Genomic DNA, 21,497 nt, shown 5'->3' on the forward strand with positions numbered 1-21,497 from the left:
GCCCCCCCTCCTGCCCCCACCTCACCCCCGGCTCCCCGGGGGCCACTTCGGGCCACTCTGGGCGCCCCAGGGCCACCCGTGTCCCCATGCACCCCCAAACCCCCCCCATGTCCCCATGACCCCCACAGCCCCCCCACACACCCCAGGACCCCCCCCACATCCCACCACACCCCCAGACCCCCCCCACATCTCCACATACCCCCAGACCCCCCCCAGACCCCCCTCACACCCCCAGACCCCCACTGTGTCCCCATACACCCCCAGACCCCCCCCATGTCCCCACACACCCCCCCCATCCCTGCACACCCCCAGACCCCCCCCACACCCCCATAGCCACCCCACCATGTCCCTATGCACCCCCAGACCCCCCCCACATCCCCAGACCCCCCCCATGTCCCCATGCACACCCAGACCCCCCCCCCACATCCCCACACACCCCCAGAGCCACCCCATGTCCCTGTAGCCGCCCCACTGTGTCCCCGTGCCCCCGCAGCCCCCCCCATGCCCCCAGGACCCCCCCCACACCCCCAGACCCCCCTCCCACATCCCCACACACCCCCAGACCCCCCATGTCCCCCCACACCCCCCCCATCCCTGCACACCCCCAGACCCCCCCCACACCCCCAGAGCCACCCCACCATGTCCCTATGCACCCCCAGAGCCACCCCATGTCCCTGTAGCCCCCCCACTGTGTCCCTGTGCCCCCGCAGCCCCCCCCATGCCCCCAGGACCCCCCCCACACCCCCAGACCCCCCTCCCACATCCCCACGCACCCCCAGAGCCATCCCATGTCCCCAGAGCCACCCCACTGTGTCCCCATGCACCCCCAGACCCCCCACCACACCCCCAGACCCCCACCATGTTCCCACAGCCCCACCATGTCCCCGCACACCCCCAGAGCCACCCCACTGTGTCCCCGTGCCCCTGCCACCCCCCCCACGCCCCAGCCCCCCCCCAGCCCCCCCCCGGCACCCACCGGGCGCGCAGCTGTCGACGAGGGCGCCGAGGGCGCGGCCGCTCTGCCAGTCGCGGCTGAAGTTGGTGATGGGCAGGTGGGGGAGGCGGTTCTGGATCCAGCCCAGCAGGCGCTGCTTCGGCGTCTGCCGCTTCGCCTCCTCCTCGTCCTCCTCGTCCCACATGGGCATGGAGATGGAGTAGTGCAGGATGAGCGTCCAGATGAGCCCCAGGATGAGCTTCAGGTTCCCGTCCACGATGGCCTTGCTGTCTGCGGGGACGGGGGCAGCGGCGTCACCGCCCCGCCGGCACGGGGACACGGGGGGGGGACAGCCGGGACGGGGACATGGTGCCACCACCGTGCGTCCGTGGGGATGTGGGGGTCGTGGGGATGTGGGGTGGGGGCCTGAACGTCTGGGTGCTCGTGGTGGGGTGGGGGGGGACAGCGGCGTCACGGCCCCCCCAGGATGGGGACATGGGGGGACACAGCCGGGACGTGGCCGTGGTGCCACCATGGGTGCGAGGACATGGTACCGTGTGTGTGCCACAGGCACATGTGGGTCATGTGGGGATGTGGGGTGGGGGGCCTGGACCCCTGGGTGCTCGTGGTGGGGTGGGGGGGACAGCACCGTCACAGCCCCATAGAGATGGGGACATGGGGGCACTGGGGGGGACACAGCCAGGACGTGGCCAGGGTGCCACCATGGGTGCGAGGACATGGTACCACGTGTCCACGCTGTGGGCACACGTGGGGATGTGGGGTGGGGGCCTGGACATGTGGGTGCTTGTGGTGGGGTGGGGGGGGACAGCACCGTCACAGCCCCCCCAGGATGGGGACATGGGGACACTGGGGACACAGCCAGGACGTGGCCAGGGTGCCACCATGGGTGCGAGGACATGGTACCATGTGTGCGTGCCATGGGCACACGTGGGTCATGGAGGGATGTGGGGTGGGGGCCTGAACGTCTGGGTGCTTGTGGGGGGGTGGGGGGGACAGCACCGTCACAGCCCCCCCAGGATGGGGACATGGGGACACTGGGGGGACACAGCCGGGACGTGGCCAGGGTGCCATCATGGGTGCGAGGACACGGTACCATGTGTGTGTGCCACGGGCACGTGTGGGTTATGGAGGGATGTGGGGTGGGGGCCTGAACCCCTGGGTGCTTGTGGGGGGGTGGGGGGGACAGCACCGTCACAGCCCCCCCGGGATGGGGACATGGGGGCACTGGGGGGGACACAGCCGGGACGTGGCTGTGGGGCCACCATGGGCACGGGAACACGTAGGTCATGGGGACATGGCACCCACGGGTGGGACGGGTGAGCCCAGACCCCTGGGTGCTCGTGGGGGGGTGGGGGGGACAGCACTGTCACAGCCCCATATGGACGGGGACATGGGGACACTGGGGGGACACAGCCAGGACGTGGCCATGGTGGCACCATGGGTGCGAGGACAGGGCACCGTGTGTCCGTGCCGTGGGCACACGTGGGTCATGTGGGGATGTGGCACCCACGGGGGGGGGGGCTGGACCCCTGGGGGCCCGTGGGGGGGGACAAAAGTCCTCGGGGGACACACATGGGTCCCCACGGAGGGGGGGGCACAACAGAAGCCCCCCGGGGGTCACTGAGGCCCCCATTGGGGTGGGGGGGACGTGAGGACGGTGTCAGGATGCCCGGGGTGGGGGGGGGGCACAAAAAGGTCCCCGGGGGGGACAAGAGGGGGTTGGGGGGGTGGCACAGGGGGTGCCTGGACCCCCCGGGCCCTCGCTGGGGGGTTTTGGGGTGGGGGGGGGGTGAGGGGGGGTCCCCAGACGCTGGGTCCCCGTGGGTGGGTTTGGGGGGGGCACAAGGGGGGGGTCTCCACACCCGGGTCCCCGTGGGTGGGTTTGGGGTGGGGGGGGGGCACAGGGGGGCTTCCCCAGGTCCCTGTGGGCGGTTTGGGGGGGGCTGGGGGGGGGGGCGGTTTGGGGGGGTTGTAGGGGGTGGGGGGCTGTAGGGGGGGGCTGTAAGGGGGGGGCAGTTTTTGGGGGGGCAGCGGGAGGCGCTGCGGGGTGGGGGATGGGCCCCTGGCCCCGCCCCCCCGGCCCCACCCCCCGCGCCAGCATTTTTTGGCCATATATGGGCTCGGGCACCAGCGAGGCCCCGCCCCCCCCGCGCCCCCCACCCCCGGACCCCCCGCAGCCCCCCCGGACCCCCAGGGTCCCCCCAGGACCCCCCTCCCGGGGCCGGTCACGGGGGGGGGGGGATGAGCCCCCCCCCCCCCCCCCGCAATCCGTGCCCGCAGGATGTGGGGAGCCGCAGGGCGCGGCCCGGCCCCCCCCGACCCCCCCCCACATTCCTGGGGTGGGAGGGGGCCGCCCCCCCCCCCCCGCCTTTGTTATGGGGCCGAGGGGCGGGGAGGGGGCTGCGGAATGGGGGGGCCCGAATGGGGGGGCCCAAAGGGGCTCAGGAGGGGCTCAGGAGGGGGGGGGCCCAAAATGGGGAGGGGGGGGGTCTTCCCTCAGGGGGTCCCGAAAGGGGGACTCGTGGCGGGGGGGGGGGGCTCCCAAAAGGGGGAGGGACCCCCCGGGGGGGGCTCTAACCCCGCTGGGGGGGGGTCCAGGAGGGGGTCCCAAAGGCGCCCCGTTGCTGGGGGGGCTCCGGGGGGGGTCTCGCAGCCGTCCCGTTAGTGGGGACCCCAGAGGGGCCCTGCTGGGGGGGGCTGGGGGGGTCCCAGAGGTGCCCTGTTACTGGGGGGGGGTCCTCAAGGCACCTTGTTAATGGGGGGGCTGGGGGGGGCTCCCAGAGGTGCCCTGTTACTGGGGGGGGGTCCTCAAGGCACCCTGCTCCTGGGGGGGGGCTGGGGGGGCTCCCAGAGGTGCCCTGTTACTGGGGGGGGTCCTCAAGGCACCCTGCTCCTGGGGGGGGCTCCCCAAAGGCATCTGGCTCCTATGGGGTCTGGGGGGGCTCCCACAGGTACCCTATTACTGGGGGGGGTCCCTAAGCCAGCCTGTTCTGAGGGGGGGTCCCAGAGGCACCCTGCCCCTATAGGGCTCTGGGGGGGGGTCCCCAAGGTACCCTATTACTGGGGGGGGGGTCCCTAAACCACCCTGCCTCTATGGGGGTCTGGGGGGGCTCCTAGAGGTACCCTATTAATGGGTGGGGGGCTCCCCAAACCATCCTGCTCCTATGGGGTCTGGGGGGGGCTCCCAGAGCCACCCTGCTCCTAGGGGTGTTTGGGGGGGGGTCCCCAAGGCATCCTGTCTCTAGGGGGGCTCCCAGAGCCACCCTGCCCTTATAGGGGTCTGGGGGGGGGTCCCCAAGGTACCCTGTTACTGGGGAGGGTCCCCAAAGACACCCTGCCCCTATGGGGGTCTGGGGGGGCTCCTAGAGGCTCCCTATTACTGGGGGGGGTCCCTAAACCATCCTGCTCCTAGGGGGGCTCCCAGAGCCACCCTGCAACTATGGGGGTCTGGGGGGGCTCCCAGAAGCACCCTATTTCTGGAGGGGGGGCTCCTAAAGGTACCCTGCCACTATGGGGGTCTGGGGGGGGGGGGTCCCCAAGGTACCCTATTACTGGGGGGGCTTCTAGAGGCACCCTCCTCCCAGGGAGGTCTGGGGGGGGGTCCCCAAGGTACCCTATTACTGGGGGGGGTCCCCTAAAGGCACCCTGTTCCTATGGGGGGCTCCCAGAGGCACCCTGCCCCATGGGGGTCTGGGGGGGCTCCTAGAGGCTCCCTATTACTGGGGGGGGTCCCCAAAGACACCCTGCCCCTATGGGGGTCTGGGGGGGCTCCCCAAGGCATCCTGCTCCCAGGGCGGCCCCGTCTACCCCCGCCCCCCCCTCTCCTCGCCCCCCCCCTCACCGATGGGCACCAGCTTGATGTTCTCCCTCTCCTCGCCCCCCCCGCCCCCCCCTCTCCTCGCCCCCCCCCCACCGATGGGCACCAGCCTGATGTTCTCCCCCCCCTCGCCCCCCCCTCACCGATGGACACCAGCCTGATGTTCTCCCCCCCCTCGCCCCCCCCTCGCCCCCCCTCACCGATGGACACCAGCCTGATGTCCTCCCTCTCCTCGCCCCCTGTCCCCCCCCCTCGCCCCCCTCACCGATGGACACCAGCTTGATGTTCTCCCCCCCTCGCCCCCTGTCCCCCCCCCTCGCCCCCCCTCACCGATGGACACCAGCTTGATGTTCTCCCTCTCGAGGAACTCCAGCGCCACCGACACGTTCTCCAGCTGCATCTGGCGGAAGGTGGGGCGCGCGTTGTACTTGCGGCCCATCTTCTTCTGGCTCAGCACCTCGAGCAGCGCGATGAGCCGCAGCCCGTCGCCCAGGTCGGTCTGCAGGTTGCCCACGCGCTTCTGCACGCACTTGAGGTGCTCGTTGCACCAGCGGGTGAAGGTGTTCTGCTGGATGCGCTTCCAGGGCGCGTCCTCCGCCAGGTCCTTCTCGGTCGCCGGCATCTCGCCCTCCGCCTCGCCCGGGGGCGACGCCTCCTGCGCCTTCGCTCGCCCGACCGCGCTCATCCCGCTGCGGGGAGGGGGAGGGGGGGGGGAACGGGGGGGGGCGGGGCTGCGCCTGCGCTGCGGAGGGAGGGGAGGGGGCGTCAGGGGAGAGGGGGGGGGGGCCGGGCGCCCCCGTGTGGGGACACGCGGTGGGGACCCCCCGAGATGGGGACCCCCCCGCACCCCCAGATGGGACCCGCAATGGGGGGGGGGGCCGGGCGCCCCCGTGTGGGGACACGCGGTGGGGACCCCCCCCCCGCATCCCGAATGGGACCCCCCGAGATGGGGGGACCCCCCCGCACTCCCAGATGGGACCCGCAATGGGGGGGGCCGGGCGCCCCCATGTGGGGACACGCGGTGGGACCCCCACATGGGGACCCCCCCGCACCCCCAGATGGGACCCGCAATGGGGGACCCCCCCCCGCATCCCGAATGGGGACCCGAAATGGGGGGACCCCCCCCGCACCCCCACATGGGACCCGCAATGGGGGACCCCCCCCCGCATCCCGGATGGGACCCCCCGAAATGGGGACCCCCCCCTGCACCCCCGCGATGGGACCCGCAATAGGGGGGGGGGTCCCTGTGCATCCTCACATGGGGACCCGCAATGGGGGGGGGCCGGGCGCCCCCATGTGGGGACACGCGGTGGGGACCCCCCCCCGCACCCCCAGATGGGACCCGCAATGGGGGACCCCCCCCCCGCATCCCGGATGGGACCCCCCGAAATGGGGGGACCCCCCCTGCACCCCGCATGGGACCCCCGCAATGGGGGACCCCCCCGGGGACCCCCACCCTGGGGGGGGGCTGTCCCGGACACCCCCAAACCTGGGGACCCCCCCTCTAGGGGACACCCCCGGAGACCCCCACCCCCCACCCCGGGGGTCTCCCCCCCCACAGCCCCACGGCAGGACCCCCCTCTGCATCCCCAAATCGGGGGGGGGGCTCTCCACACCCCCCCACTGGCGCTGTCACCCCCCCGGGGACCCCCACCCAACGCCGGGGGGTCCCTAACACACCCCATGGGGGGGGCCCAGACCCCTCAGGAAGGGCCCCCCCAAAGTGGGGGGTTCGGGAGGGTCCCCCAGCCCCATTTAGGGGGGGGTCTCCTCACGACACCCCCGGGGGTCCCTCAGAGGCGCCCCCAGACCCCCAAACCCGGGGTGTCCCCCCACAGAGGGGTCCCCCAGCCCCATTTAGGCACGTTTCTCCTCACGACGCCCCCGCGCACCCCCCCAGGAAGCCCCCAGACCCCCAAAACCGGGGTGTCCCCCCCAGCCCCATTTAGGCGGGTCTCTCCTCATGACACCCCCCCAGGAAGCCCCCAGACCCCCAAAACCGGGGTGTCCCCCCATAGCGGGGTCCCCCAGCCCCATTTAAGGGGGGGGTCTCCTCATGACACCCCCGGGGGTCCCTCAGGGGTGCCCCCAGACCCCCAAACCCGGGGTCTCCCCCCTCAGCGCTGTCCCCCAGCCCCATTTAGGTGGGTCTCTCCTCATGACACCCCCCCAGGAAGCCCCCAGACCCCCAAAACCGGGGTGTCCCCCACTGCTCACCCCACAGAGGGGTCCCCCAGCCCCATTTAGGGGGGGGTCTCCTCACGACATCCCCGGGGGTCCCTCGGAGGCGCCCCCAGACCCCCAAACCCGGGGTGTACCCCCAGCCCCATTTAGGGGAGGGTCTCCTCACGACACCCCCGCGCCCCCCCCAGGAAGCCCCCAGACCCCCAAAACCGGCGTCCCCCCCACTGCTTCCCCCATAGCGGGGTCCCCCCGCCCCATTTAGGGGAGGTCTCCTCGCGACATCCCCGGGGGTCCCTCAGGGGCGCCCCCAGACCCCCAAAACCGGGGTGTCCCCTCTCAGCGCTGTCCCCCAGCCCCATTTAAGTGGGTTTCTCCTCATGACACCCCTCCAGGAAGCCCCCAGACCCCCAAAACCGGGGTCCCACCCCATAGCGGGGTCCCCCAGCCCCATTTAGGGGGGGGTCTCCTCACGACACCCCCGGGGGTCCCTCAGAGGCGCCCCCAGACCCCCAAAACCGGGGTGTCCCCTCTCAGCGCTGTCCCCCGCCCCATTTAGGTGCGTTTCTCCTCATGACACCCCCCAGGAAGCCCCCAGACCCCCAAACCCGGGGTGTCCCCCCCATAGCGGGGTCCCCCAGCCCCATTTAGGGGGGTCTCCTCACGACACCCCCGGGGGTCCCTCGGAGGCGCCCCCAGACCCCCAAACCCGAGGTCCCCCCCCAGCCCCATTCAGGGGGTGTCTCCCCTCAGGCCGCCCCCCGCCCCACCGGGGGTCTCCCCCCCGCCCCGTCCCCGCGCTCACCGCTCTGGCTCTCGGCGGGGCCGGTGCCGCGGAGCAGCCGGTGCCGGTGCCGGTGCCGGTGCGGGTGGGGGGGGCGGGAGCAGCCGCGCGCGGGTGGCGGGTGCCGGGGGGGCGCGCGGCGCGCGCGGGGCCTTAATTGGTAACGGGCGGCGGGAGCCCCGCCCACCGCGGGGGGGGGAGGGGGGGGGCGGGGACCCCTCGGGGCGGGGGGGGGGGGGATATAGACCCCATGGGGGGGTTACGGGGTGGGGGGGCCATAGAGACCCTATGGGGGAGTTATGGGGTGGGTTATGGGGTGGGGGGGCTGTAGAGACCCCATGGGGGTACTGGGGGGGGCTATGGGGTGGGGAGGCTATGGGGTGGGGGGGTATAGAGACCCCATGGGGTGGGAGGGGCTGTAGAGACCCTATAGGGGGGTTATAGGGTGGGGGGGTTATGGGGTGGGGGGGCTATGGGGTGGGGGGGCTATAGAGACCCCATGGGGGTATTGAGGGGGGCTGTGGGGCAGGGGAGGCTATGGGGTGGGGGCTATAGAGACCCTATGGGGGGGTTATGGGGGGGGTGCTATGGGGCGGGGGGGCTGTAGAGACCCTATAGGGGTATTGGGGGGGGTTTATGGGGTGGGGGCGCTATGGGGTGGGGGGCTATAGAGACCCTATGGGGGTACTGGGGGGGGGGTATGGGGTGGGGGGGCTATAGATACCCTATAGGCGGTATTGGGGGGGGCCATGGGGTGGGGAGGCTATAGGGTGGGGGGGTATAGAGACCCTATGGGGGGGCTGTGGGGTGCTGTAGAGACCCTATGGGGGTATTGGGGGGTGGGTATGGGGTGGGGGGGCCTATAGAGACCCTATAGGGGTATTGGGGGGGGGTTTATGGGGTGGGAGGGGCTGTAGACACCCCATGGGGGGGCTGTAGAGACCCCATAGGGGTTTTGTGGGGGTCTATGGGGTGAGAGCTGTAGAGACCCTATAGGGGTATGGGGGGGGGGGGGGGTGTGGTTATGGGGTGGGGGGGCTGTAGAGACCCCCCCTGGGCAGTAGAGGGGCTCTATGGGGGTCTGTGCAGGAGAGGAACCTACAGGGATGGTGTGGGGCAGGAGGGGGGCCCATGGGGCCCTATGGGATGCCCCGGGGCGCTATGGGGCAGGAGGGGCCCCTATAAGATACCCTGGGGCTCTATGGGGCAGGAGGGGCTCTATGGGGCAGGCAGGGCTCTATGGGGCAGGAGGGGGCCCCTATAGGATACTCTGGGGCTCTATGGGGCAGGAGGAGCTCTATGGGGCAGGAGGGGCCCTATGGGGCAGGAGGGGCTCTATGGGGCAGGAGGGGGCCCCTATAGGATACCCTGGGGCTCTATGGGGCAGGAGGGGCTCTATGGGGCAGGAGGGGGCTCCTATAGGATACCCTGGGGCTCTATGGGGCAGGAGGGGCTCTATGGGGCAGGAGGGGGCCCCTATAGGATGCCCTGGGGCTCTATGGGGCAGGAGGGGCCCTATGGGGCAGGAGGGGGCCCCTATAGGATACCCTGGGGCTCTATGGGGCAGGAGGGGCTCTATGGGGCAGGAGGGGGCTCCTATAGGATACCCTGGGGCTCTATGGGGCAGGAGGGGCTCTATGGGGCAGGAGGGGCTCTATGGGGCAGGAGGGGGCTCCTATAGGATACCCTGGGGCTCTATGGGGCAGGAGGGGCTCTATGGGGCAGGCAGGGCTCTATGGGGCAGGAGGGGGCCCCTATAGGATACCCTGGGGCTCTATGGGGCAGGAGGAGCTCTATGGGGCAGGAGGGGCCCTATGGGGCAGGAGGGGCTCTATGGGGCAGGAGGGGGCCCCTATAGGATACCCTGGGGCTCTATGGGGCAGGAGGGGCCCTATGGGGCAGGAGGGGGCCCTATAGGATACCCTGGGGCTCTATGGGGCAGGAGGGGCTCTATGGGGCAGGAGGGGGCTCCTATAGGATACCCTGGGGCTCTATGGGGCAGGAGGGGGCCCTATGGGGCAGGAGGGGCTCTGTGGGGCAGGAGGGGGCCCTATGGGGCAGGAGGGGGCTCCTATAGGATACCCTGGGGCTCTATGGGGCAGGAGGGGCTCTATGGGGCAGGCAGGGCTCTATGGGGCAGGAGGGGGCCCCTATAGGATACCCTGGGGCTCTATGGGGCAGGAGGAGCTCTATGGGGCAGGAGGGGCCCTATGGGGCAGGAGGGGCTCTATGGGGCAGGAGGGGGCCCCTATAGGATACCCTGGGGCTCTATGGGGCAGGAGGGGCCCTATGGGGCAGGAGGGGGCCCTATAGGATACCCTGGGGCTCTATGGGGCAGGAGGGGCTCTATGGGGCAGGAGGGGGCTCCTATAGGATACCCTGGGGCTCTATGGGGCAGGAGGGGCCCTATGGGGCAGGAGGGGCTCTGTGGGGCAGGAGGGGGCCCTATGGGGCAGGAGGGGCCGGGCCCCCCCCCCGCACTTTGGGGTCAGGAAATGGGGCAGCGCCGGAAGCGGCTGCTCCGGGCGGGACCCCGATAGCGGCGGGGGGCGGCGGGGGGGGGGGTCATTACCGGGGGGCTCGTTATCGGGGGGGGCTCATTACCGGGGGGGCTCCATGCCACCCCCACACGCACAAACACGCGTGTTACACGCCTGTGCACGCACCATGTCGCTCCCACACGTACAAACACGCGTGTTACACACCAATATGGGCACCGTGTCGCTCCCACACGTGCACACATACATGTTACATGCCAACACGGGCACCGTGTTGCTCCCACATGTGCACAAATACATGTTACACGCCAATACCAGCACCGTGTTGCTCCCACATGTACAAACACGCGTGTTACATGCTAATATGGACACCATGTTGTTTCCAGACATGCACACATACATGTTATGTGCCAATATGCGTACCATGTTGGTCCCACACGTGCAAACACCCATGTTACACACCAATATGGGCACCGTGTCGCTCCCACACGTGCACACATACATGTTACACACCCACGCAGAGCACTGTGTTGCTCCCACACGTGCACACATACATGTTACACGCCAACACGGGCACCATGTTGCTCCCACATGCACACACATACGTGTTACACGCCAATACCAGCACCGTGTTGCTCCCACACGTGCAAACACACGTGTTACACACCTGTAGGAGCATCATGTGGCACTCACACGTGTGTTACACACCTGTACAGGCATCATGTCGCACTCACACGCGTGTTACATGCCTGTAGGGTCAACATATCACACATACAATGCTCTGGGGGGGTATTTTCCACCCCCCAGGGGGGTTTCCAGGGGGTATTTTTCCCCCCAGGGGGGGTTTGGGTGCCCTGGGGGGGGTTTAGGGTGCCCGGGGGGGGGGTATTTACCCCCCCCAGGGGGGGCATTTCCCCCCTCAGGGGGTGTTTGGGGTGCCCGGGGGGGGGGTTTTGGGTGCTGGGGGGGGGTTTGGGTGCCCTGGGGGGGGTATTTTCCCCCCCGGGGGGGTCTGGGGTGCCCTGGGGGGGGGTATTTTCCCCCCTGGGGGGGGGGTTGGCTGCCGGTTGGGTGCCGGGGGGGTCCCGCCGGTCCGTCCCCGCCGCGCTGATCTCAGCCCCGCAGGAATCCGGGGGTGACGTCAGGCGGGGGGTGGGTGCGGGGGGGTGGGTGCGGGGGGGGGGGGGGGGTGGGTGCTGGTGGGTGCCCCCCCCCGCGCTGAGTCACGGCTCTGCTGTAAACACGGCCCCGGCCCCGCGGCTCCGGCCTTATAGGGCCCGAAAGCGCGCGGCCCCCCCGGCCCCCCCCGCCAGGGCAGCACCGGGGCGGCCCCCCAGGATGGGGGGGGGGGGTATGGGGGGGCACAGCGAGCCCTGCGCCCCCCCCCCCTTAATTAGCGACAATTAACACCGCTGCAGTGTCTTTAATCTCGTTGTTAATTGCCCCCCCCCCCCCCCCAAATGCACCCAACGAACCCGGGGGGGGTGGTCAGTCTGGGGGGGGGTCACTCCGGGGGGGCCCCCCCGAAGCGCTGCTGCAGAGCGGCCACCCGGGCCTCTGGGGGGGGAAAGGGGGGGGTCAGGGGGGGGACCCCCACACTGGGCACCCCCCGTGGCATAGAGACCCCCCCCAGCCCCAGAGACCCCCCCATGCTGGGGGTGCCCCCCCCCACAACCCCAGAGACCCCCCCCATGGCATAGAGATGCCCCCCAACACCCCAGAGACCCCCCCAATGCTGGGGGCATCCCCCTATGGGGTAGAGACCCCCCCCAATACCCCAGAGACCCCCCCCAAACACCCCAGAGACCCCCCCCCCAATGCTGGGGGTGCCCCCCCCAACCCCAGAGACCCCCCCCATGGGATAGAGACCCCCCAACATCCCAGAGACCCCCCCCAAAACCCTAGAGACCCCCCCCCAATGCTGGGTGCCCCCCCCAACACCCAGACCCCCCCCCAATGCTGGGTGCCCCCAGCCCCCCCCCCAACCCTCCCAGCACCCCAAAAGACCCCTCCAGCCCCCTCCCCACCCTGAGCCCCCCGGGGGTGTTTGGGGTGCCCCCCGTGCCCCCCCCCACTCACCCATCGCCCTCTGCCCCCCCGCCAGCCGGGTCACCTCCGCCGCCGTGTCACCCAGCTGGGCCACGGCCCCCAGGCTCTGGGGGGGGGGGGGCCAAATGGGGGGGCTGGGGGGGGCCGGCAGCCCCACGACCCCCCCACGGGGCCCAGAGACCCCCCCCTGCCCCCCAACACCCCCACCCCGGGCCTGGGGCACCCCAACCCCCCCCATACACCTATGGGACCCCCAGACCCCCCCCAGCACCCCAACCCCCCCCCTGCAGGGCCCAGGGACCCCCCCCCCAGCCCCTCCCTGGGGCACAAGGACCCCAACACCCCCCTGGGGGGGCACAGGGACCCCCAAATCCCCCCCCCATAGGGCCCCGCCCCCCCAACACCCCCTCATGGGGCCCAGGGACCCCCCCCAAATCCTCCTGTGGGGCCCAGGGACCCCCCCCACCCCACATGGGACACAGGGCCCCCCCCATAGGCCATAAGACCCCCCCCCCAAACCCTCCTGCGGGGCCCAGGGACCCCCTCAACCCCCCCTACAGGGCCCAGGGACCCCCCACCCCGCGTCCCCCCACATTGGGGGTCCCGGGCCCCCCCCACACCGGCAGCTCCGGGGCCGCCCCCCCCACCTGGCCGAGGCGCTGCAGGTCCCGCCACACCGGGGGGGCCAGGGGCCCGCAGGGGGCCAGGGCGGGCGCCCCCCCCCCCCGCACCGGGGCGGCCCCGGGGGTCCCCCAGCCCCGTCACCCCGAATCCCGCCGCCAGCACGGCCAGGTCGCCCCCCGCCACCCCCAGGGCGGGCAGGGCGGGGGGGGCCGGGCCCGGGGACCCCCCCAGCTCGGGGCTCTGCGGGAGAGAGGCGTCAGGGGGGGGCCCAGGGTGGGGGGGGGGGGGTTTGGGGGGGCGCTGGGACCCCCCCCCCCACCTCACCTGCGCCTCCAGCAGCTCCAGGCGCCGCCGCGCCGCCCCCAGCGCTGCCCCCAGCTCCGGCCCCGAGAGGCGGGGGGGGGGGCTCCTGGGGAGGGGGGGGTCAGTGCGGGGTGCTGGGGACCCCCCCGGGGGGTGGGCAGCGCCCTGACCCCAGGACCCCCCCCCAGGGGGGCGAGGGAAGGTTCTGGGTGCTGGGGACCCCCCCTGGGGGGGGGGGGGGAAGGTCCTGGGGACCCCCCCGGGCCCCCCCCGTACCCACCTGGGGGGGGGGGCTGCCGTAGGCGTCGAAGGTGGGCAGGGGCGGGGGGCCCGGGGGGCTCAGGGCCGCGCGCCCCTCGGGGGTCTCCAGCACCTCGTGCAGGAAGCGGCCGGTGCGGCGCAGCCTGGGGGGGGGGGGGCAGCAGGATGGGGGGGGGTCCCCAGCGGGAGGTGCCGGACCCCCGATGTGGTGGGGGGGGCACGGGGGTGTCTCCACCTGCTCTTGGGGGACCCCCCGCTCTCGTCCCCCGCGTGGGGGGGGGGCCGCGTCCAGCAGGTCCCCGATGAACTCCAGCTGCTGCTCGGGGGGGGCCGTGCCCTGGGGGGGGGGCGCAGGGGTGACCCCAGAGCCCCCCAAACCCCCCCCCAGAGCCCCCTTAACCCCCCCCGGCCCCCCAACCCCCCCCCCAGAGCCCCCTTAACCCCCCCCAGCCCCCCAAACCCCCCCCCAGAGCCCCCTTAACCCCCCCCAGCCCCCAACCCCCCCCCCCCAGCCCCCTTAACCCCCCCCCCAGAGCCCCCTTAACCCCCCCCACCCCCCCCAAACCCCCCCCCCAGCTCCCACCTCCACCAGCCCCACGTCGTCAGCCCGGCACAGCATCAGCTTCGCTCCCAGTTTGACCAGTTCTGGGGGAAGACGAGCACTGGTTGGACTGGGGAGGGGGCGCAAGGGCTGTTTTGGGGGGGGGCACAGTTTGGGGGGGGGACACACGGTTTGGGGGGTCCTACCTTGAAGCCGGGTGTCCTTGGGGCCATCCTGGAGGGCGGCGAGGCGGGGGGCGAGGGGGGGGGTACACGCTGCGGGGGGGGACGGGGGTGAGGGGGGGCACGGGGGGGGTTTGGGGTGCGGGGGGGGGGGGCACGGGGGGGTGTCGGGGTGCAGGGCCCGTACCGGGAGCAGACCCACTCGAGCAGGGCCAGGCGCCGGGCCGAGGGGGTGCAGAGGAGCCGCAGGGCCTCGGGGGGCTCCAGGGGCAGCACCGGCAGCACCGGGGGGCACGACAGCGCCTGGGGGGGGCACGGGGGGCGTCAGGGGCCTGCGGGGGGGGGGTCAGAGACCCCTGAGGGGGGGTCAGGGGCCTGAGGGGGGGTCACAGCCCTGCCGGCCCCCTCAGGTACCGGAGCCCCCCCCGAGGTACCGGAGCCCCCCCCGAGGTCCCGGTGTCCCCCCGACCCCCCCCCGCGGTACCGGACCCCCCCCGAAGTACCGGACCCCCCCCGAGGTACCGGACCCCCCCCGAAGTACCGGACCCCCCCCCGGTTCCCCCCCCCCCCCCACCTCGAGCCGCTCCAGCGCTGCCGCCGCCGCCGCCGCCGCCATTTCCCGCCCTCAGCGCGCGCCCCTCGCCCATTGGACGCCGCCGCGCCGCCGCGCCCGCTGATTGGCCAGCGACGCCGCGGTGGCCCCGCCCACTAGGCGCGTGCGCAGTCGCCGCGCTCCTTCCTGTCGCGCTCCCTCGCTCCGTCCCACCCCCTCGACTGCCATTGGCCAGCGCTCTCCCGCCGCGGCCAATCGGGAGGCTTCCCGCCCTGCCATTGGCGGCAGCGCAGCGGCTGCGGCTCCGCCTCCCGCCGCCTCTCGGGCCCAATAGGAGCGGGCGGAGCGACGGCGCATGCGCGGGACGGCCCCGCCCACCGGAAGTGCTCGAGCGGCCGCGGGGCCGCCGCTGCCGCCGCCGCCGCCGGGTGAGGCGGGGCCGGGCGCGCGGGCGCGTGACGTCACGGCGGGGCGGGAAAGAGGGGCGTGACGTCATCGCCACGGGGGCGTGATGTCACCGCTAGGCCCGGGGTGGTTTTGGGGGGGTCCGCGTGGTCTGCGATGACGTCATTCCCGCTCGCCACGGGGTGACCTCACGCGCGGGGGGGGGGTGTGCGACCGGGCGTGACGTCACTGTCGTCCATCGTGACGTCACGGCGCCGCCCCGCAGGCCGCCATGGCGCTGGAGCCGGCGGGGGCCGAGGCCCGGGCCCGCTTCCGCGTCGCCCGCTTCATCATGGAGGCCGGTAAGGGGGGGGGCGGGGCGCGGCCGTGACGTCACGGCCCCCGCGGTGACGTCACGCCTCCCCCGTTGGTGACGTCACGGCACCGCAGGCGTGAAGCTGGGGCTGGGCTCGGCCGCCCTGGCCACGGCCTGCGCCGCCTTCCACCGCTTCGCCCGCGCCGCGGGGCCCCGCGCCCCCCACGACCCCCACCTGGTGGCCGCCGCCGCCCTCCTGCTGGCCGGGAAGGCCCAGGGCACCCCCGTGCGCCCCCGCGACCTGCTCAACGTCGCCATCAGGTACCCGAAACCCCCCCCGGGGCACCCTGACCCCCCCCCGGGGCACCCTGACCCCCCCGCCGTGCCCCCCCCCAGGTGCCTGCAGCCCGGGCAGCCGCCGCCGGGGCTGGACGGGGGGTTCCGGGCGCTGCGGCAGAGCCTGGTGCAGTGCGAGCTGCTGCTGCTGCGCCTGCTCCGCTTCCGCCTGCCCCTCGCCCACCCCCACCAGGTGAGACCCCCCCCGGCACCCCAGAGCCCTTGGGGACACCCGTGGGTCCCCCCTCACCCAGACCCCAAAGGCACCGGGAGCACCCATGGGCCCCCACTGACCCCAGGGACCCCCTAGGACCCCCCCCAAAAAAAACAGGGACCCCCCCCGAGCCCCCTCATGCCTCAGGGACCCCCCAGGACCCTCCCCATGCCCCAGGGACCCCCATGGGACCCCCCCACACACCAGGGACCCACCTGGGACACCCCCTGTGCCCTTAGGGACCCGCCAGGACCCCCCCCATGCCCCAGGGACCCCTGGGACCCACACACACCCCAGGGACCCCCCCCATGCCCCAGGGACCCCCAGGGACCCACACACACCCCAGGGACCCCCCCAGGACCCCCCATGCCCCAGGGACCCCCCGGGACCCACACACACACCCCAGGGACCCCCCCAGGACCCCCCCCGTGCCCTAGGGACCCACTGGGACCCACACACACCCCAGGGACCCCCCCATGCCCCAGGGACCCCCTGGGACCCACACACACCCCAGGGACCCCCCCTAGGACTCCCCCCCATGCCCCAGGGACCCCCAGGGACCCCCCCCTGGACTCCCCCCCATGCCCCAGGGACCCCCTGGGACCCACACACACCCCAGGGACCCCCCCAAGACCCCTTCCCCATGCCCCAGGGACCCCCCCCAGGACCCCCCCCATGCCCCAGGGACCCCCCCCAGGACCTCCCCCTGCCCCAGGGCTCCCCGGCCCCCCCCCTCAGCCCACGATGGGGTCCGTGACGCCCCCCCTCGCCCCCCCCGCAGTACCTGGTGCAGTACCTGCTGGCGCTGGGGCGCTGGGGGCGGCGGGGGGGGCCGGGGGGCGGCTGGGGCCACCCGCGGGTGCCAGGGGTGTCGTGGGCGCTGGTGCGGGACGGGGCAGCGGGGGGGCTGGGGCTGCGCTACCCCCCCCAGCACCTCGCCGCCGCCGCCCTCCACCTGGCGCTGGCGCTCTGCGGCCGCCCGCCCCCCCCCGGGGCCCCCCCGCGCTGGTGGCAGGTAAGGGGGGGTGGTTGGGGGGGGGGGGCGCTGAGGGGGGGGGGTCCTGGGGGCGCAGGGGGGTGACGGGTGCTGTGCCCCCCCCCCCCATAAAGGTGCTGACCCCCGGGCTGGGGCCGGCGGAGCTGGAGGGGATCCTGCGGGAGCTGCTGGCGCTCTACGGCCTCGACACGCAGGTGGGGGGGGGGCGACCCCCCCGCGGGGCTGCCCAGCCCCCCGCCCGCCGACAGGCCCCCCCGGCAGCCGCTGCCGCGGTGAGGCCTTTAATTACCGCGGGGGGGGCGCCCGCGTGTGCCCGGCCTCGTGTGTGTGCCCCCCCCCAATAAATTATTACATACGTTAAATGAGATTAATTATTAAAATGTGCCGCCGCCCCCCCCCCCCCCCCCAAGCCGGGACAAGATGGCGGCACCTTCCCCCCTTCCCGCCGCTCCCTCACGCTCCAGCCAATCGGAGCGGCTCTTCCCTTCCCGCCTCTCGCTGCTTCCCGCCAATCAGAGCGTGGCACTCGTGTGACGGGCACGTGCCTACCCCGTCCCGCCCCTCCCACCCTTTTCAGCCAGTCAGAGAGAGCACAAGCAATTCCCGCCCTTTTCAGCCAATGAGAGGGAGCGCACGTCATTCCCGCCCTTTTCAGCCAATCAGAGGTGGCGCGCACCGTTCCCGCCCTTTGCAGCCAATCAGAACTCTGGGCTTACGCTGGTCCCACGTGACCATCCCTCACGGGCTCGGTGTGCGCCGCTCCCGCCGTTTTCAGCCAATCAGAGGTGGCGCGCGCTGTTCCCGCCCTTTGCAGCCAATCAGAGCTCGGCACGCCCGCGCCGTCCCCCCCCTTACCGCCTGTCCCTCGGCGCGCGCCGTTCCCGCCCTTTTTCCGCCAATCGGAGCGGGCGCGCGCCGTTCCCGCCCTTTTCCCACCAATGAGAGCTCGGCGCTCGCGGGGTCGTGACGTCGCTGACCCCGCCCGCCGCCCACCGTCCGGCGCACGCGCCCCCTGCCCGCCTCGGCCAATCAGAGCGCGGAGCGCCGGTTCTCCGGCCCCGCCACGCGCGGCTCCGCCCCCGCCGCCCCTCCCCGCCAATGGGAGCGCGGCGCCCGCCCGCCCCTCCCCGCTCCGCCAATGGGCGCGGGCGGGGCGTGGCCAGCCGCGCGGCGCGATGACGTCTCCCGGCGCGGCCCCGCCCCACCGCCGCCGGGAGGGCGCCGGGAGCCCCGCCCCCTTTCCCCCTCCTGCGCGCTGATTGGCCGCCGCCTCTCCCTCGCCCTCTTCCCGTTGGCCGCTCGGCGCCGCGGCCCGCTCTCCCTCGTCGCGTGTGACGTCTCCCCTCGTGATTGGACAAAGCGCTGCCCCGCCGTGAGGCGCCTCTTCTGATTGGCCGAGGCGCCCGCGGGAGCGGGGGGGCGGGGCGTACAAGACTGACACCTCCCTCCACCAATAGCTGCGGCGCGTCCCACCGAGGGGCCTCCCCATTGGCTGCGAGCCTGGCGGGGGGCGGGGCCAGCGCCCACCTTCGCACCCCGGGGTGGTGGTGGGGGGGAATCATGGGGAGGAGGCTCAGCCGCGGGGGCTGATGGGAAGGTGGAGGACTCCGGGGGGGGGGGTGACCCCCAGGGTGACACCGTGCCCCCCCCGGGCCATGGGGGGGTTCATGGGGGTTCATGGGGGTTCATGGGGTCTCACGGCGGGTTCTGGGGTCACAGCGGTTTATTGGGGGCCGGGGGGGTTATGGGGGGGTTATGGGGGGGGGGCTGCAGGGGGGGGGCCGGGGGGGGGCCGCTAGGCGGGCGCCACGGAGGAGCCGCCCACGGAGGAGACCTCGGTGCGGGCCGTGGAGGCCTCGGAGCCGTCGTCCACGCGGCGCCCGAAGAGCTGCAGGATGCAGTTCCGGAACTGGGGGGGGGGACGGGGGGGGGGCGTCAGGGGGGCTGGGACCCCCGTGTCCCCCTGGGACCCCCCCCACGTCCCCCCGTGACCCCTGTGACCCCCTGTGACCCCCGTGACCCCCATGACCCCCCTGTCCCCCACCTGCCGGTTCATGACCACGTAGATGACGGGGCTGTAGACGGTGGCTCCGGCCCCACACCTCCCACGTCCCCCCACGTCCCCCATCACCCCCCATAACCCCCCCAGATCCTCCTAGACCCCTCCATGGGGCCCATCACCCTCCGTAACCCCCCCAGACCCCCTTAGACCCCTCCATGGGGCCCATCTCCCCCCATATCCCCCCCATAACCCCCCCATGGAGCCCATTTGCCCCCTATAACCCCCCCCCAGACCCCCATCTCCCCCCATTTCCCCTCCATAAACACCCCATAACCCCCCCCATGCCCCCCCCTCACGTCCCCCCCATCCCCCTTAACCCCCCCATCACCCCCCATAACCCCCCCCCCAGATCCTCCTAGACCCCTCCATGGGGCCTATTGCCCCCCATAACCCCCCCATCTCCCCCCCATGGGGCCCATCTCCCCCCATAACACCCCATAAACACCCCATAACCCCCCAGGCCCCCCTGTCCCCCCCCACCTGCTGGTTCATGAACACGCAGATGACGGGGTTGTAGATGGTGGCTCTGGCCCCACGTCCCCCCCCCACACCCCCCATGTCCCCCCCATGTCCCCCCCGTCCCCCCACCTGCCGGTTCATGACCACGTAGATGACGGGGTTGTAGATGGTGGCTCTGGCCCCATGTCCCCCCCCCAGCCCCCCACGTCCCCCCCCCATGTCCCCCCGTCCCCCCACCTGCCGGTTCATGAACACGTAGATGACGGGGTTGTAGATGGTGGCTCTGGCCCCACATCCCCCATGTCCCCCATGTCCCCCCGTGTCCCCCCAGCCCCCCATGTCCCCCCACGTCCCCCCCCCATGTCCCCCCGTCCCCCCACCTGCCGGTTCATGACCACGCAGATGACGGGGTTGTAGATGGTGGCTCCAGCCCCACATCCCCCCCCACGTCCCCCCCCCGTGTCCCCCCCGTCCCCACCTGCCGGTTCATGAACACGTAGATGACGGGGTTGTAGATGGTGGCGCTCTTGGCGAAGTAGGCGGGCAGGGCGGCGGCCAGGGGGTGGAAGGCGTAGCCGGGGCGGGCGGCGGCGAAGCAGGCGAAGGCGGTGTAGGGCCCCCAGCACAGCACGTAGGCGCCCACCATCACCACCACCATGCGCGACACCTCCCGCTCCGCCTTCTGCGTCGACTCCGACTCCTTCTGCTGGGCGGCCACCTGGGGGGGTGTGGGGGGTGATGGGGGGTGATGGGGGGCAGATGGGCTCCATGGGGGGGCTATGGGGGGTGATGGGGGTGATGGGGGTCTGGGGGGGGTGATGGGGGGCAAATGGGCTCCATGGGGGGGTGATGGGGGGAGATGGGGGGGTTATGGGGGCGATGGGGTGTTTATGGGGGGTGATGGGGGGGAGATGGGGGGAGATGGGGGGGGTCTATGGGGGGAGATGGGCTCCATGGGGGGTTTATGGGGGGTGATAGGGGGTGATGGGGGGGAGATGGGGGGAGATGGGCCCCATGGAGGGGTCTAAGGGGGTCTGGGGGGGGGCTATGGGGGGGTGATGGGGGGAGATGGCGGGATATGGGGGGAGATGAGCCACATGGAGGGGTCTAGGGGGGTGGATATGGGGGGGATATGGGGAGCTATGGGGGGGAGATGGTGGGTTATGGGGGTGATGGACCCCATGGAGGGGTCTAGGAGGGTCTGGGGGGGTTATGGGGGGTGATGGGGGGGAGATGGGGGGAGATGGGGGGGTTATGGGGGGCTATGGGGGGTGATGGGCCCCATGGAGGGCCTATGGGGGGAGATGGGGGGGTTATGGGGGGCAGATGGGCTCGATGGGGGGGGTTATGGGGGGAGATGGGGGATGATGGGGGGTGATGGGGGGGTTACGGGGGGTTATGGGGGGAGAAGGGCCCCATCGGGGGGGTCTAGGGGGGTCTGGGGGGGGTTATTGGGGGAGATGGGCTCCATTGGGGGCTATGGAGGGAGATGGGGGGGTTGTGGGGGGTCGATGGGGGTGATGGGGGGGAGATGGGGGTCTGGGGGGGTTATGGGGGGAGATGGGCTCCATTGGGGGCTATGGGGGGGGTTATGGGGGGCTATGGGGGGTGATAGGGTGAGGTATGGGGGGAGATGGGCCCCATGGAGGGGTCTAGGGGGGTGTGGGGGGGCCTATGGGAGGCTATGGGGGGATATGGGGGGCAGACAGGCTCCTTGGGGGGCTGTGGGGGGTCTCTATGGGGAGATGGTCCCCCCGGGGGTCTCTATGGGTCAGGCTGTGTCCCTCCCAGGGACGTGTGGGTCAGGTGTGGGGCGCCGTGGGGCGCCGTGGGGCGCCGTGGGGCGCTGTGGGTCAGGTGTGTGGCGCCGTGGGGCGCCGTGGGGCAGCTCACCGCGCGGATGGCGCGCCAGACTTGCAGGTAGCAGAGGAGGATGATGGTGAGCGGGAAGAAGCAGCAGGTGACCATGAGCGTCACCATG

At 72.5% G+C, this 21,497-nt stretch overlaps 3 protein-coding genes and 1 long non-coding RNA gene across 4 annotated transcripts; 1 reads left to right on the forward strand and 3 right to left on the reverse strand.

Moving 5' to 3' along the window:
* Window positions 1-972: 972 nt before the first annotated feature.
* LOC137677364 (filamin-A-like) lies at window positions 973-7,810 on the reverse strand (the record flags this gene model as incomplete). The annotated part of the gene is made up of 3 exons (XM_068424668.1): window positions 7,759-7,810; window positions 5,103-5,514; window positions 973-1,225 (listed from the first exon to the last, which is right to left on the reverse strand). Coding segments are annotated over exons 2-3 (608 nt in total), but the record flags the coding sequence as incomplete, so codon positions are not given.
* Window positions 7,811-11,703: 3,893 nt separating this feature from the next.
* LOC137677365 (uncharacterized) lies at window positions 11,704-13,019 on the reverse strand. The gene is made up of 3 exons (XR_011050259.1): window positions 12,932-13,019; window positions 12,315-12,390; window positions 11,704-11,792 (listed from the first exon to the last, which is right to left on the reverse strand). It is a non-coding gene; the product is annotated as an uncharacterized lncRNA (long non-coding RNA).
* A 2,101-nt stretch (window positions 13,020-15,120) lies between these two features.
* CCNQ (cyclin Q) lies at window positions 15,121-17,357 on the forward strand. Its single transcript, XM_068424669.1, has 6 exons — window positions 15,121-15,176; window positions 15,419-15,494; window positions 15,583-15,769; window positions 15,845-15,977; window positions 16,780-17,013; window positions 17,109-17,357. The coding sequence occupies exons 2-6, from the start codon at window positions 15,425-15,427 to the stop codon at window positions 17,337-17,339; spliced, it is 855 nt and encodes a 284-aa protein (XP_068280770.1). The 5' UTR covers window positions 15,121-15,176; window positions 15,419-15,424; the 3' UTR covers window positions 17,340-17,357.
* Window positions 17,358-18,790: 1,433 nt separating this feature from the next.
* Window positions 18,791-21,496, reverse strand: LOC137677367 (red-sensitive opsin-like). The gene is made up of 3 exons (XM_068424670.1): window positions 21,410-21,496; window positions 19,995-20,234; window positions 18,791-18,904 (listed from the first exon to the last, which is right to left on the reverse strand). The coding sequence occupies exons 1-3, from the start codon at window positions 21,494-21,496 to the stop codon at window positions 18,791-18,793; spliced, it is 441 nt and encodes a 146-aa protein (XP_068280771.1).
* Window position 21,497: the final 1 nt, after the last annotated feature.

The sequence above is a fragment of the Nyctibius grandis genome, unplaced genomic scaffold (genome assembly GCF_013368605.1).
Source record: "Nyctibius grandis isolate bNycGra1 unplaced genomic scaffold, bNycGra1.pri scaffold_163_arrow_ctg1, whole genome shotgun sequence".
In the NCBI taxonomy this organism is placed as follows: domain Eukaryota; kingdom Metazoa; phylum Chordata; class Aves; order Nyctibiiformes; family Nyctibiidae; genus Nyctibius; species Nyctibius grandis.